We start from the raw sequence: 14,510 nt of genomic DNA, 5'->3' as shown, positions 1-14,510 counted from the left end.
CTTATTTCAAAGAGGCCCTTTCTATGCATTATATAAATAATTGCAAAACTAATTAATCATGATTAGCCCTTGTTTTCTAAGGTTGCAACAGCAGAGGAATAATTGTGGGTTGTATATAGGTTACCGTTAAGGAGATATTTGACTGAAGCTCCCACAAAGCTTTTTTCCTACTTCTAATTCCCTTCCTTTGCTGCTTCTAATTCTTAGGGATTGCACAGCGGCAGGGTCAGCAGGATTTTGAGAACCGATAAAGCTGAAGACTTTAAGTAAGTCCTTGCTTGACACCGTCATAAACATCCCACATCTGGTATATCACTTCTCTGTGGCCACTTAAAAATCTGTGATCCCGGCACATGTCTCCTCAACCCTGGTGAAAAGTGGTCTTCTTGGGGCTTCCTTGGTGGCACAGTGGTTGAGGGTCCGCCTGCCAATGCAGGGGACACGGGTTCATGCCCCGGTCCGGGAAGATCCCACACGCCGCGGAGCTGCTGGGCCCGTGAGCCATGGCCGCTGAGCCTGCACGTCCAGAGCCTGTGCTCCGCAACGGGAGAGGCCACAACAGTGAGAGGCCCGCGTACCGCAAAAGAAAAAAAAAAAAAGTGGTCTTCTTTGCTGAATGAGCATTCCTTCAGCTCTTCACAGCTGCCCCTCCCCACAGGAGCTAGAAGAGAGGATCTCTAAGCATCCTTTCGGCTCCATGCTTATATAATTTCTTTTTATAAATTTTTTTTCATTTGTAAATTTTTTTATTTTTTAAGTTTTATTGAAGTATAGTTGATTTACAATGTTGAGTTAATTTCCATGCTTATATAATTTCACGTAGAAAGTATTATATGTGAGAAATGTTTGAAATCTGACCTTTTAGCACTATGTTTTTTTAGCATCTTTATTGGAGTATAATTGCTTTACAATGGTGTGTTAGTTTCTGCTTTATAACAAAGTGAATCAGTTATACATATACATATGTTCCCATATCTCTTCCCTTTTGCGTCTCCCTCACTCCCACCTTCCCAATCCCACCCCTCTAGGTGGTCACAAAGCACCGAGCTGATCTCCCTGTGCTATGCGGCTGCTTCCCACTAGCTATCTATTTTACGTTTGGTAGTGTATATATGTCCATGCCACTCTCTCACTTTGTCACAGCTTACACTTCCCCCTCCCCATATCCTCAAGTCCATTCTCTAGTAGGTCTGTGTCTTTATTCCCATCTTACCCCTAGGTTCTTCATGACCTTTTCTTTGTTTATTCTTAGATTCCATATATATATGTTAGCATACGGTATTTGTTTTTCTCTTTCTGACTTACTTCACTCTGTATGACAGGCTCTAGGTCCATCCACCTCACTACAAATAACTCAGTTTCGTTTCTTTTTATGGCTGAGTAATATTCCGTTGTATATATGTGCCACATCTTCTTTATCCATTCATCCGATGATGGACACTTAGGTTGCTTCCATGTCCTGGTTATTGTAAAAAGAGCTGCAATGAACATTGTGGTACATGACTCTTTTTGAATTATGGTTTTCTCAGAGTATATGCCCAGTAGTGGGATTGCTGGGTCATATGGTAGTTCTGTTTTTAGTTTTTTGAGGAACCTCCATACTGTTCTTCATAGAGGCTGTATCAATTTACATTCCCACCAACAGTGCAAGAGGGTTCCCTTTTCTCCACACCCTCTCCAGCATTTATTGTTTCTAGATTTTTTGATGATGGCCATTCTGACCAGTGTGAGATGATATCTCATTGTAGTTTTGATTTGCATTTCTCTAATGATTAGTGATGTTGAGCATTCTTTCATGTGTTTGTTGGAAATCTGTATATCTTCTTTGGATAAGTGTCTATTTAGGTATTCTGCCCATTTTTGGATTGGGTTGTTTGTTTTTTTGTTATTGAGATGCATGAGCTGCTTGTAAATTTTGGAGATTAATCCTTTGTCAGTTGCTTCATTTGCAAATATTTTCTCCCATTCTGAGGGTTGTCTTTTGGTCTTGTTTATGGTTTCCTGTGCTGTGAAAAAGCTTTGAAGTTTCATTAGGTCTCAGTTGTTTATTTTTATTTTTATTTCCATTTCTCTAGGAGGTGGGTCAAAAACGATCTTGCTGTGATTTATGTCATAGGGTGTTCTGCTTATGTTTTCCTCTAAGAGTTTGATAGTGTCTGGCCTTACATTTAGGTCTTTAATCCATTTTGAGTTTATTTTTGTGTAGGGTGTTAGGGAGTGTTCTAGTTTCATTCTTTTACATGTAGCTGTCCAGTTTTCCCAGCACCACTTATTGAAGAGGCTGTCTTTTCTCCATTGTATATTCTTGCCTCCTTTATCAAAAATAAGGTGACCGGGCTTCCCTGGTGGCGCAGTTGTAGAGAGTCCGCCTGCCGATGCAGGGGACACGGGTTCGTGCCCCAGTCCGGGAAGATCCCACATGCCGCGGAGTGGCTGGGCCCATGAGCCATGGCCGCTGAGCCTGCGCATCCGGAGCCTGTGCTCCGCAACGGGAGAGGCCACAATAGTGAGAGGCCCGCGTACCGCAAAAAAATAAAAATAAAAAATAAGGTGACCATATGTGCGTGGGTTTATCTCTGGGCTTTCTATCCTGTTCCATTGATCTATCTTTCCCTTTTTGTGCCAGTGCCATACTGTCTTGATTACTGTAGCTTTGTAGTATAGTCTGAAGACTGGGAGCCTGATTCCTCCAGCTCCACTTTTCGTTCTCAAGATTGCTTTGACTATTCGGGGTCTTTTGTGTTTCCATACAAATTGTGAAATTTTTTGTTCTAATTCTGTGAAAAATGCCAGTGGTAGTTTGATAGCGATTGCATTGAATCTGTAGATTGCTTTGGCTAGTATAGTCATTTTCACAATGTTGATTCTTCCAATCCAAGAACATGGTATATCTCTCCATCTATTTGTATCATCTTTAATTTCTTTCATCAGTGTCTTATAATTTTCTGCATACAGGTCTTTTGTCTCCTTAGGTAGGTTTATTCCTAGATATTTTATTCTTTTTGTTGCAGTGGTAAATGCGAGTGTTTTCTTGATTTCACTTTCAGATTTTTCATCATTCGTGTATAGGAATGCCAGAGATTTTTGTGCATTCATTTTGTATCCCGCTACTTTACCAAATTCATTGATTAGCTCTAGTAGTTTTCTGGTAGCATCTTTAGGATTCTCTATATATAGTATCATGTCATCTGCAAACAGTGACAGCTTTACTTCTTCTTTTCTGATTTGGATTCCTTTTATTTCTTTTTCTTCTCTGATTGCTGTGGCTAAAACTTCCAAAACTATGTTGAATAAGAGTGGTGAGAGTGGGCAACCTTGTCTTGTTCCTGATCTTAGTGGAAATGGTTTCAGTTTTTCACCATTGGGGATGACGTTGGCTGTGGGTTTGTCATATATGGCCTTTATTATGTTGAGGGGAGTTCCCTCTATGCCTACTTTCTGCAGGGTTCTTATCATAAATGGGTGTTGAATTTTGTCGAAAGCTTTTTCTACATCTATTGAGATGATCATATGGTTTTTCTCCTTCAGTTTGTTAATATGGTGTATCATGTTGATTGATTTGCGTATATTGAAGAATCCTTGCATTCCTGGAATAAACCCCACTTGATCATGGTGTATGATCCTTTTAATGTGCTGTTGGATTCTGTTTGCTAGTATTTTGTTGAGGATTTTTGCATCTATGTTCATCAGTGATATTGGCCTGTAGTTTTCTTTCTTTGTGACATCTTTGTCTGGTTTTGGTATCAGGGTGATGGGGGCCTCGTAGAATGAGTTTGGGAGTGTTCTTCCCTCTGCTATATTTTGGAAGAGTTTGAGAAGGATAGGTGTTAGCTCTTCTCTAAATGTTTGATAGAATTTGCCTGTGAAGCCATCTGGTCCTGGGCTTTGTTTTTTGGAAGATTTTTAATCACAGTTTCAATTTCAGTGCTTGTGATTGGTCTGTTCATATTTTCTATTTCTTCCTGCTTCAGTCTCGGCAGGTTGTGCATTTCTAAGCATTTGTCCATTTCTTCCAGGTTGTCCATTTTATTGGCATAGGGTTGCTTGTAGTAATCTCTCATGATCCTTTGTATTTCTGCAGTGTCAGTTGTTACTTCTCCTTTTTCATTTGTAATTCTATTGATTTGAGTCTTTTCCCTTTTATCTTGATGAGTCTGGCTAATGGTTTATCAATTTTGTTTATCTTCTCAAAGAACCAGCTTTTAGTTTTATTGATCTTTGCTATAGTTTCCTTCATTTCTTTTTCATTTATTTCTGATCTGATCTTTATGATTTCTTTCCTTCTGCTAACTTAGGGTTTTTTTGTTCTTTCTCTAATTAGCACTTTTTTTTTTTAAGTGATGGGTTTTTAGAAAGAGCTGTACTGAATAAGGAACAAAATATAATTAATTTCAGTTCCATAGCCAGGAAGAAGGGATGAGTTTTGGAGGTGAGCGTCAGGCATGTGGATTGAAGGGAAGGAGAGTGGAGATAGTCTGAGAGGGAAGGGCCACGCTTGAAACTGGCTTCACAGCGCCCCCTGTAGAAGGGGAATGTAAGGAAGCCACGGACTGACTGAGATATGGCCCTGACTCTTGCTGAGCCGGGAAATAAACAGAGAGCAAGACAGAAGGAAGGAGAATGGTACCATGAGAGATAATACAATGCTGCAAGAAGGCTAGGAAATAGAAATTCGGAGCCCTCTTACTTAAATCAGGACATTTCGAAACAGTGCCAAAGACTGTCCTTTGGAGTGATAGGACTTAATTATTTTAATTATTAGCTTGCACAAACTTTCACTGGTTAAATTTTTTTTTTTTTTGCTAACATTCTTCTCTGACTCATGGTACTTATTTTTATTACGTATTTTATACTGGTTTTATGTGTGAAAGCCCCACTAATGCACCTAGAATGTTGCACATTGAATGAGCTTCAAATATTCTGTAGACTCCTACTCTATAATTAAGTGTGGTTTAAAAAGGAACATACATACTCATGCTGATAACTTGTTCTTAAGATGTCATTATCATTGGATGTCACTGGCAGTTAGTCATTTTTATTAGCTATTAATATTCACAGCCTTTAAAGTATTACAAGTCTCTAGCTTAAAAATGGGAAAGAGAAGAGAGCTTAGATTATTTGGCTTTGCCTCCCAAGACATGGGTTGAATTTAAGCTGAAAACCATACAATTTCAACTTTTGCTATTTTCCAGGCTACTGATAGCTCAGATTAACTCCAAAATCATCTTACAACATGAAGCCAGATTAGTCAATGAAATTGTAATTTTGATTTAAAAATACTTAGATGCTGTCAAACACTGATCAACATCATCTGAACAAACAACCATAGAAAAAATGAGACGAATGGGGAAATTTGAATACTGACTGGATAATTTATATTAAGGAGTTATTAATTTTTACATGAGATAATAGTATTGTGTTTATGTATTTTTAAAATTTATTATCCTTTAGAGATATAAATGGGAGGGAAATGGATAGGAGTGAAACAAAATTAGCCATGTAGTGATAACTGTTGAATCTGAGCAATGCTTATATGGGCGTTCATTATACTTGTTCTACTTTTTTGTTTGAACTGTTTTTCATACCAAACTGTAAAAATCTGATCAGAACTTTTGCTTCTATTTGTGAATTTAAAAAGACCAGCCTAACCCAGAACAATTCTAACCCTTTAAAGTTTATCCTTTCAAAAAGGGTAATACCAGTAGGAAATCAAGTCTGTAGCTCTCACAATGCTTTTTAAATGCATGTACCATCTCTTAAAACCTTTATACCTAAGCAGCTACTTTGTGCCATCTGTGAATTTTATGATGCCCTTATGGGTACAGATCCCACCAGGGGACCACCAATAGAGGCAGAGGATATGGGGAAGTCAGATCTGAATGAACATAAGACATCTTTATATGCTCCTGGTAGGTTAGGAAAATGGCCCAGATTGATTGAAGGTCAAGTAGGGATTTTGGTCTCACCAATGGATTGGGTGATCTGTGAATAAACAGGCACCCTAGAAACTGGTAGTGAGAAGGCAGTACAGCATAATGAAAATTTGAACATAAGCCAATCATAGATTCATATCTTGATTCAACCAATTAATAAATGTGATCTTACTAAACGTTACAGAGTCTCGGTTAACTCATATAGTTCCCCATATAATAGGGGGCTGTTGGGGATTAAATAAAATATGTGAAATATGAGGAAAGTGTTAACACAGCAGGTCTGGTTGTTTGGTCCTTGTATGTCAAGGGGACCGGGAACCATGATTTGACCATTGGCCAACCCTGTGGGAATGTTCTTATATTAATGGTTGATGATCATGTTTTGTGCACCTGATTGCTTTGCACGAACATCAACATTGACGATGTGCATCTGGTTTCATTGTTGGGATGCTGAGTTTCACTTGCCATGGCTGGTCATGTAGCATGATATACCTATGGGACCAGCTCTCAATAAAAGCCTCAGATGCGGAGGCTTCCCTGGGCAGAGACATTTTGCACATGTCCCTCTAGTTTGTTGCTAGAGAGATAGCATGTCCTAGGTGGCCCCAGATGGGTAAGTACTCAAAAGCGTGTGTCCAACCTCTCTAGCTTCCTCCTGATAGAGGTCTTTTTCCTGTTGCTCTTGGGCTGTATATTTTTGCTCTAATAAACCTTAGCCATGGGTATAACCTGCCTTTGAGTCTTGTGAGTTCTTTTAGTAAATCAGCAAAATTGAGGGGAGGGTGGCCTTCAGACTCACAAGACATAAAGAGACCAGTACAATGGCTGGCAAATAGTACACATTCAATATATGCTAGCTATGGCATTTAACTTATCCTGCTATATGTTACAGGGGAGTAACCTCACTGTACTAGAATATAGGCTGGGACTCCAGGACTTTGTCTGCTTTTCTTAACCATGCCCTTGGAAGAAGGAAAGGATAACCTCTCATCAGTGGGGAAGTTAGAGAATATAACTCCAAGGTTGTTCCCTGGCCTCCCACCCGTGCCAATTCAGAGTGGGAAGGTACCATGTGAAGAAAATGGGTAGGTATCAGGCCTCCAACTGGGACATTTTGAGAATGCACAACAGGGCAAACTCTTTTTTTTAAATCATTTTGAAGGGTAACAAAAAGAATGAAAAGCCTTGTTGAGAGTTATGAAGACTAGAACACTTAGACTAACATCATGGCACTCCAGGTGTGGGTGCTGGAGGCTGGACCCTTACTTTGGTAGCAGTCACAGGAGGCAGTGGTATTAGAAATGACCGTCAGGAGTTTCCCCAATGCAGCCAGAAGCAAGCACACAGAGCCATTTCCACCAAGCACTGGGCACTACAGAAAGACAGTCTTAAACTGTGAGGACTGTATGTAAACATGAAAAAAATAAGGTTAATTGGGTTGAGACTTCAATTGAGGGCTAATCCAAGGGAAAAAGGAGTCCAGGGTACCCATCTTGCAGTTCCTTTCTGTATTTATGTGTGTGTGTTTATGGTTCCCATCCAAGCGACCAGATCTAAATAAGATACCTCAAAAGAGCTTTATGCCTCTAAAATGCAATAATAATTACAATAAAATCATTTGTTATGTCATGCATTTAATTACTATTTTTCAAGTAAATTGCCTCCAAGATGGATAGGTCTAACCTCGGTAGTGATCCCAAGAGGATTTTCCCTCTATCAGGGTCTTAAAGGATGGTGAGCATAAACAGTTGGTATAAGTTTGCTTCTTCATGGGTGGTTTTAATTTTTATTGAGCCCTTAATTATTTCATGGGTGGTTTTATAGATGACTTCCTTGCATTTTATGTTGCAGATAATGGTTATCTCCTTGTCACTGTCACCATCACTGTAGTCTGTCATCATATCACTGTCATTCGCATTGCCACAGAGTGCATTGTGTCTGGAATCTATCTTATGAAAGGACTTGGAAAAAGGCTTCAGTTCGCGTGGAAAAGGTGGGTTTTGACTATTCTTCTTCTTCGCCTCTGAAATATTATTGACGAAAAACTCAGAAGCAGCTCTGCAAACAAGGCATTTTTCCTTGTAGCATAGACAAGACTTGACTGGTTGAGGCCTAGATAATATGTCTGCCCTACCTGCACTAACTGACCTCTTTAGAATAGGATGTCTGTGGCGTTTGGTGAGTTTCTGTAAACTGGATGGCTTGGGCAAGCTTTGATTTTGTGGATAGGGTGAACAAGGAGTTTTGGTTGGCCTGACCAGATATTGTAGACTGGCTAGCCAAGGTGGCCTGTTGGCCTTATTGGGATAGGATGAACTGACTTGATTGACTAGATTATGGGCATGAGCCTGCTTACGTGCCTTTTCTAGACTGTGTTTCTATGTGACTTTTCCTGGTGGGATGATCTGAATACTTTCTTGGGACTTGATGGCTTACATGACTTCTCTTGACTCAAAGGCCTGATTAACTTTTCTGTACTGGGTGGTGCGGATGTCTTTCCTGGACTTGAGAGCCCAGATAGCTTGTCTATACCGGATAGCATGGATTGTTTTTCTGGACTGCACAGACTAACTGTCTTGGAGTCACTGAATGATATTTTGGATGACCTGGATGACTTAGCCATTACACCTTCTTTCTTGACCCTGAAAATATAGAAAATTTGGAGCATGACAATTTAAATCAAAAGAGTACTATTGCTATCACCAGAAAACACAGGCTATTGTGTCATTTTAGACTTCTGGTCTTTTTTTGGCTCTAGCAGGAAAATTGAACACAGTAAGAATTGGAGTGTGGTGAAAGCCATGACTCAGGTTACAGATATGAACATATGTTGAATGCTTTTCCTTTTTCTTAATTTTACTGTTTCAACCACAGTTCATAACCATATAGTCTGCATATGGAATGACACAAAATTGTTTCAAGTCTACTGTTGAGAGGGAGAGAGATAATTTTATTTATTCCAGAAATTAAACTTTTTATAAAAAAGTCACAAGTTGATATGCAACTGAGGCACAAATGTCACAACTTCTCACGTATAAAAAAAACACTCTTTAGACCAAATTCATTGTTTTCCTATCATATTTACACCATCAAATTTTCTCTCCATACATATTTATATTCAGAATATTCCTCTAAAACCAAAGGAATGGAGCACTGGTATATTTCAGTCATCAGTCCTTGGATTGGGAAATTTTTAGGGAACTAGTATATCAGGGCCAGCCTGATCCTCCTATATGAAAGCCAGGGACTGAGATCACTGAACACAGTTAATCATTTTTCATGTTATTATATCTTAAAACGGTAGATTATCCAAAATGTTTTATTGTCTTTGGAATGCAGAGACCCAGTGCCTTCTCTCTCCCCTTTTTCATTCTGTCTTATTCAGATAGTCATTCCCTCTTTTCCTAGACTCAATTTATAATGAAATTAGCAGCCTGGGGCTCAGCTGAACCCTGAATAAGGGACAGCTTTGGCTAAAGTTGATAATGTACTTGAAATAATTTGAGCTGATATCATTTAAGTGAAGGTATCCACCCACAAGATGTTGGTAGCTCTTTTGAAGTCTAAAGTTAACATTAACTAACCATAACAACAACGAAAACTCCTACATGTATACACACACACACACACACACACACACACACACACACCTTGCATTCTTAATTCAAAGGTGTAAAACTTACGTTCCTGCTTTGGGGGCATCATTGCTCATACAGTAATAATGGAGAAAGCAAAAACAGGTATAAAAAAAGCTATGATCATAACACCAGTTATGATAATGAGTAGATGTCTCCTAAAATTGTCCAGTTTGGTCTCCATTGATTCACGGTGCTTGGCTCCTGTCAAAGAGATTGTATCACCAGAAAATGTGTCAGGTAACCAAGTTTCCTTCCACTTTGATGGTGGTTTGTCACTGTAGGTCAAAGTCAAATCTCTTCATCAATTATTTTTTTAAGCATGGTAAGTGTCCCACTGTTATTTTCTTCGCTCTATCAGGTCCCCAGCCACAGTCTAGAAGCCAAATCTGGGAGGTATCTCCGGCTAATGAGTATAATTACTCGGATTACCCCTGCATCATGGCTTGCTCGACCCATTACCTAGGTTTTTGAGTGTGTGTGTATGTCTTGCATGTGTGAATGCACTTGAGTGTTAATGTATAGGTGGATGTGTACGGTGGGAAAAGGGATAGGACAAGAAAAAGCCCTTCTCGGGCTTCCCTGGTGGTGCAGTGGTTGAGAGTCCGCCTGCCGATGCAGGGGACGTGGGTTCGTGCCCCGGTCCGGGAAGATCCCACATGCCGTGGAGCGGCTGGGCCTGTGAGCCATGGCCGCTGAGCCTGCGCGTCCAGAGCCTGTGCTCCGCAACGGGAGAGGCCACAACAGTGAGAGGCCCGCGTACCGCAAAAAAAAAAAAAAAAAAGAAAGAAAAAAAAAAAGAAAAAGCCCTTCTTGAAACCTACTGTGTCTTAGGTACCATGCCACATTCATTCACATAGCATTTTCTCGTTTGGCTGGTGGGGGGTGCGGTGGGGGGGGGGTGGATTGGGTGGGGAAGGGGAGTGAAAGGGGGCAACATGTCTGTACTCTTTATGCTTCTATGTTGCTTGGAATTTTTACACAGAAGTAAAGCTCTTAGGTGTTGTCCTAGAAATTCTTGAAGACCTACTAATAGTAACATCCAAGAAACAGCAGATTTCTTAAACACAGCTAGCTTGCCTAATTAAATGCTTGAATGCATAATATAATAGATCATAATTTCTAAGTTTTAAGGTTAAGCACATAACCTGTAGTAGACGGTTCATCTCTTTGGTTTGTATTTAAACAAGTATTTGTCCAAATGGGTAAAAGTAGGACATAAATAAAAAGATTCATGTCCAGGGCCTTGTTCAAATGCTTCTTCTACCAAGGAAACTACTGGATTTGATATGGTTCAGCTTGTTCTAGGGGTTTATGACATTATCATTCTGTGTCATATTCTGGCAGCATAATCTCACCATGGGGAGGCATGAGCTTCTGTGTACAAATATTATCAAATGACTTTTAATCATTTATTTCTCCTTTACATCAAATATTCTATCAAATTTGAATCAAGAAGACTGGGACATTATTAAGCACAGAGGGAAGTACTTAAGAGAAGGTAGAGAAACTGGGATAGCTCTAGATATTGAAGAACTATTTTTCCTTATTAAATGTTAAGGAGGCACCTTGCAGCCTTGTCATAGTCTTCTGTGTTATAGAGGTTAAATCGTCTTGGGGTATAAGTTTTTAGGATTTTTTTCTTAGTAAAATTAAGATTTTGAGTAGCCCCTCAACCTTTTTATTGAGCTGCTATTAACCATCAGGCTGAAGCTCAGTCCAATCATTCATTTATTCAACAAACATAGAGTATTCCTATATGCCAGACACCATGCTTAATGCTGCAGATCCTAAAATAAGCAAGATAAAAATTCTTGCACTCCTGGAATTTATATTCAAGTAGAGAATTCAAGTAATTACAAGATAGTGTGAAGTGGGCTGTATTAAGACTACGCACAGTGTTTGGGGAGAGAAAGATCATTTTAACAATGATTGGAGAGAATGGATTAGAGGGGAGCTCTGTCTGTTTGTGGGGAGACCACTTACGGAGAAGAGAAAAGATGGTTACCAAAATTGAGGTATTGAGGATGAGATAAATGGGTGAATTTTTGGAAATAATAAAGCAGTTGAATAGACATGATTTGGTTCTTGATTGATTGTTAGAGTGAAGGAAAGGGAAGAGTCGAGGACAGATCAGAAGTCTGGCTTGGACAACTGAGTAGCTCTTGGTCCTGTTCATTGAGACAGAGGACACAGGAGAAGCTGCAGCTTTGAGGAGAATGGGAGTAGTAGAAGTTGATGAGTTCAGTCTGGGTCATGTTGAACTTAAGGTTCTCATGAGATATTCAAGTACACATATCCAGAAACCAGTTAGAGTTCGGAAGATGATTTAGGCTGGAAGTCATCAGCATCTAGAACAGGGCTTCTTTATGCTTTTTGTGCCATTGGTAGTCTGGGGAAGCCTGTGGAGCCCATCTCAGAATGATATTTTTAAACGTACAAAATGAAATGTATAGGGTTACAAAGGAAATGGATTATACTGAAATAGAGTTATCAAATACAAAATTTGTGATGTAGTAATATATGTAATTACTGATTCACTAAATAAAGAGATCTGGCAGTGGATCTAATAACTACTATACACTGAAATGATAAGCATAAACAATATTTTGTGGTATCTGCAACAACTGTAATATATGAAAATAGATATGATTTCTAATACTGACAAAGTCACAGGCACAGGTTATATACTACTGTGGTTTGTTGCTTACATTCATAATTGGGAGAAATACTAAATTTTCTTTAGAGATTGGTGAAAATAAAAATGTTTTTTATCCATTCAAGTTTACAAATTGCCTGAATTCAATTCCTGTATCTAAGTCAGAAACCCAATCTAGAAGCTAACTGAAACCCATAGGAATGGATGAGATCAACCCAAGGAGAGAAGGTAGAGCAGGCAATGTGCCCAGGACCAAACCCAGAGGAATCCCAACATTTAGAAATTTAGTAAAGGAGCCTGATCTAGCAAAGAAAACCCAGAAGTGCCAGAGAGGAAGGGAGGAGAACCAGGAAAGTGTGAGGTCCTAGAAACCATGGTAAGAGAGTTTTTCAAGGCACTGGGAGTAGTGGCAGTGACAAATACTGCTAAATATCTGAGACAGATAAGGACTGAAAAGAAGTTAAAATGGATTTAATAACAGAAAGGTCACTAGTGATTTAGGCAAGAGCACTGTTTCAGTGGAAAGGCAGAGACGGAGGCCAGATTTCAATGGGTTGACGAGTAACTGAAGCTGAGGAAGTGGAGTCAGCTAGTGTAGACAATTCTTTCAAGTATGACTGCAAAGGGGAAAAATAGGGTGCTTTCTAGAGGGGGATGGTGGACCTGGGGAGGACATTTTGTGAGAAGGAAAAGAACTTCTCAATTAAAAGCTGATGGGAAAGAACTAGTATGGGGGAAGATATTGAAGCCACAGAAAAGAGTGAGGATAAATGATAGAGCCAGGCTCTTTGGGAGCAATAAAGAATGCCATAGTTATCCTCCCAGTGGGTACAAGTGCAGATCAAAAAGTCGGAATTGGATACAGAGCCATGCAGGATGGGCATGGGGATGGGAATAAAAGGCTTAGGGGGAGGGATTTGAAGAATTTCTATCTGAATGCTTCTGTTTTCCTAGTGAATGAAGAGGGGAAGTCATCCTTTGTTGAGGGTTAGAGGTTTGAGGACAGTGGGGAAGGTTTTGGAATAGATGCTGTGGAGAATGGAAAGACTGAAGAAACTATCTGATGTGATGTGATTGGGCATTTTGCCCTTTTTCTGGCTTAAGAGAAAAATGTTTCCCTTTAATGATAAAGCTGTTTCTATGGCAGTTGATGTGTTTATTAAGTTAAAAAATTAATCATCATGATGAATACTACTTGGGAAGTAAATGTTAATCAGGGATGCTACATAACAGCATTCAATTTTTTGAAGAATTTTCCCTAACAGTCATATTAAGTGGCTCTATAATTAATGGACCAGTACATACTGTTCAAGCAGCTGACTCATCTCAGAGCTCTGAAGCCTAGGCCCCTAAAGCAAGGGAACGACGAAACCTTTGCTTAGTAGATGCTCCGGTCTCCCTTTGTTCAGCCTGTCCTCTGCCTGCCCTAGTTTCAGCATCACATATGAACAAGGGCAGCCTATTTGCAGGAAATTTCCCTGGAGAGGCCTGCGTGGTTACAGGGTTCTGTGGCAATGGCGAAAACACAGTGCATTTCCCCAAATTGACTGGCTCTTTCAGTTTTGTGTTGCATCACCAGTAAGTCATTCTGAAATATTTATTGAGGGCTTCTTATGTGCCACTGGGGTTTCAGTGGGAGAGACTAATGGGGTGGGGGAAAGACATTAAACGAAAATAAGCAGTGATAGATATTATAAAGGTGCTAGGAGAGCCGCAAATAACAGGTTTGATTTCATCAGGAGGGTCAGAGGAAGTTTTCCTGAGGAAGCAATACTGGGGCTGAGTTCTGAAAGATGAATAGCAGTGAATTATGAGAAGAAGAAAGATAAGAATGTCCTAGGTGGAGGAGACACATGTGCAAACACCCTGTGGTGAAAGGGAGAGCAGCAAGTTAGAGATAGCAAAAAAGGTAAGAGTTGAGACTAAAGAAGTTTGGGCCTTGTAGGTCAAACTAAGTGCATAAAGTTGGACTTTATTCTACGAATAACGGGGTACCACTGAAGACTTTCTGGCTAGAGAATAACCTGGTAAGATCTGCATTTTAGAAAAAACACCCTGGCTGTTGTATGGGGAATAGATTGGCGGGGCATGAGTGGAAGAAAGTAGGTGAGACAATTAGAAGACTGTTACATAGGTCCAGGTGATAGAGGATGATGGCTTGAAGCAGGGTAGTAGTGATAAAGATGGAGAAAAATTGACGAATTTGAGGAATATTTTGATGGTGGGTAGGACTTGATGAAGGGTAGGCCATGGGGCATGAAGGGGAGAGAGGTAGCAAGGATG

General features: G+C 39.8%; 1 protein-coding gene across 1 annotated transcript; it reads right to left on the bottom strand.

The window, feature by feature from the left end:
- Positions 1-7,657: 7,657 nt before the first annotated feature.
- Positions 7,658-10,804, bottom strand: CXHXorf66 (chromosome X CXorf66 homolog). The gene is given in 5 exon segments (XM_022554304.2): positions 7,658-8,307; positions 8,310-8,575; positions 9,617-9,680; positions 9,683-9,772; positions 10,717-10,804. Coding segments are annotated over 5 exon segments (1,158 nt in total).
- Between the last annotated feature and the right edge of the window lie 3,706 nt (positions 10,805-14,510).

The sequence above is a fragment of the Delphinapterus leucas genome, chromosome X (genome assembly GCF_059928025.1).
Source record: "Delphinapterus leucas isolate spDelLeu-1000000601 "Yukka" chromosome X, BTC_Dleu_Yukka2, whole genome shotgun sequence".
Taxonomy (NCBI): Eukaryota; Metazoa; Chordata; class Mammalia; order Artiodactyla; family Monodontidae; genus Delphinapterus; species Delphinapterus leucas.
This window is presented reverse-complemented; position numbering and strand designations above follow the sequence as displayed.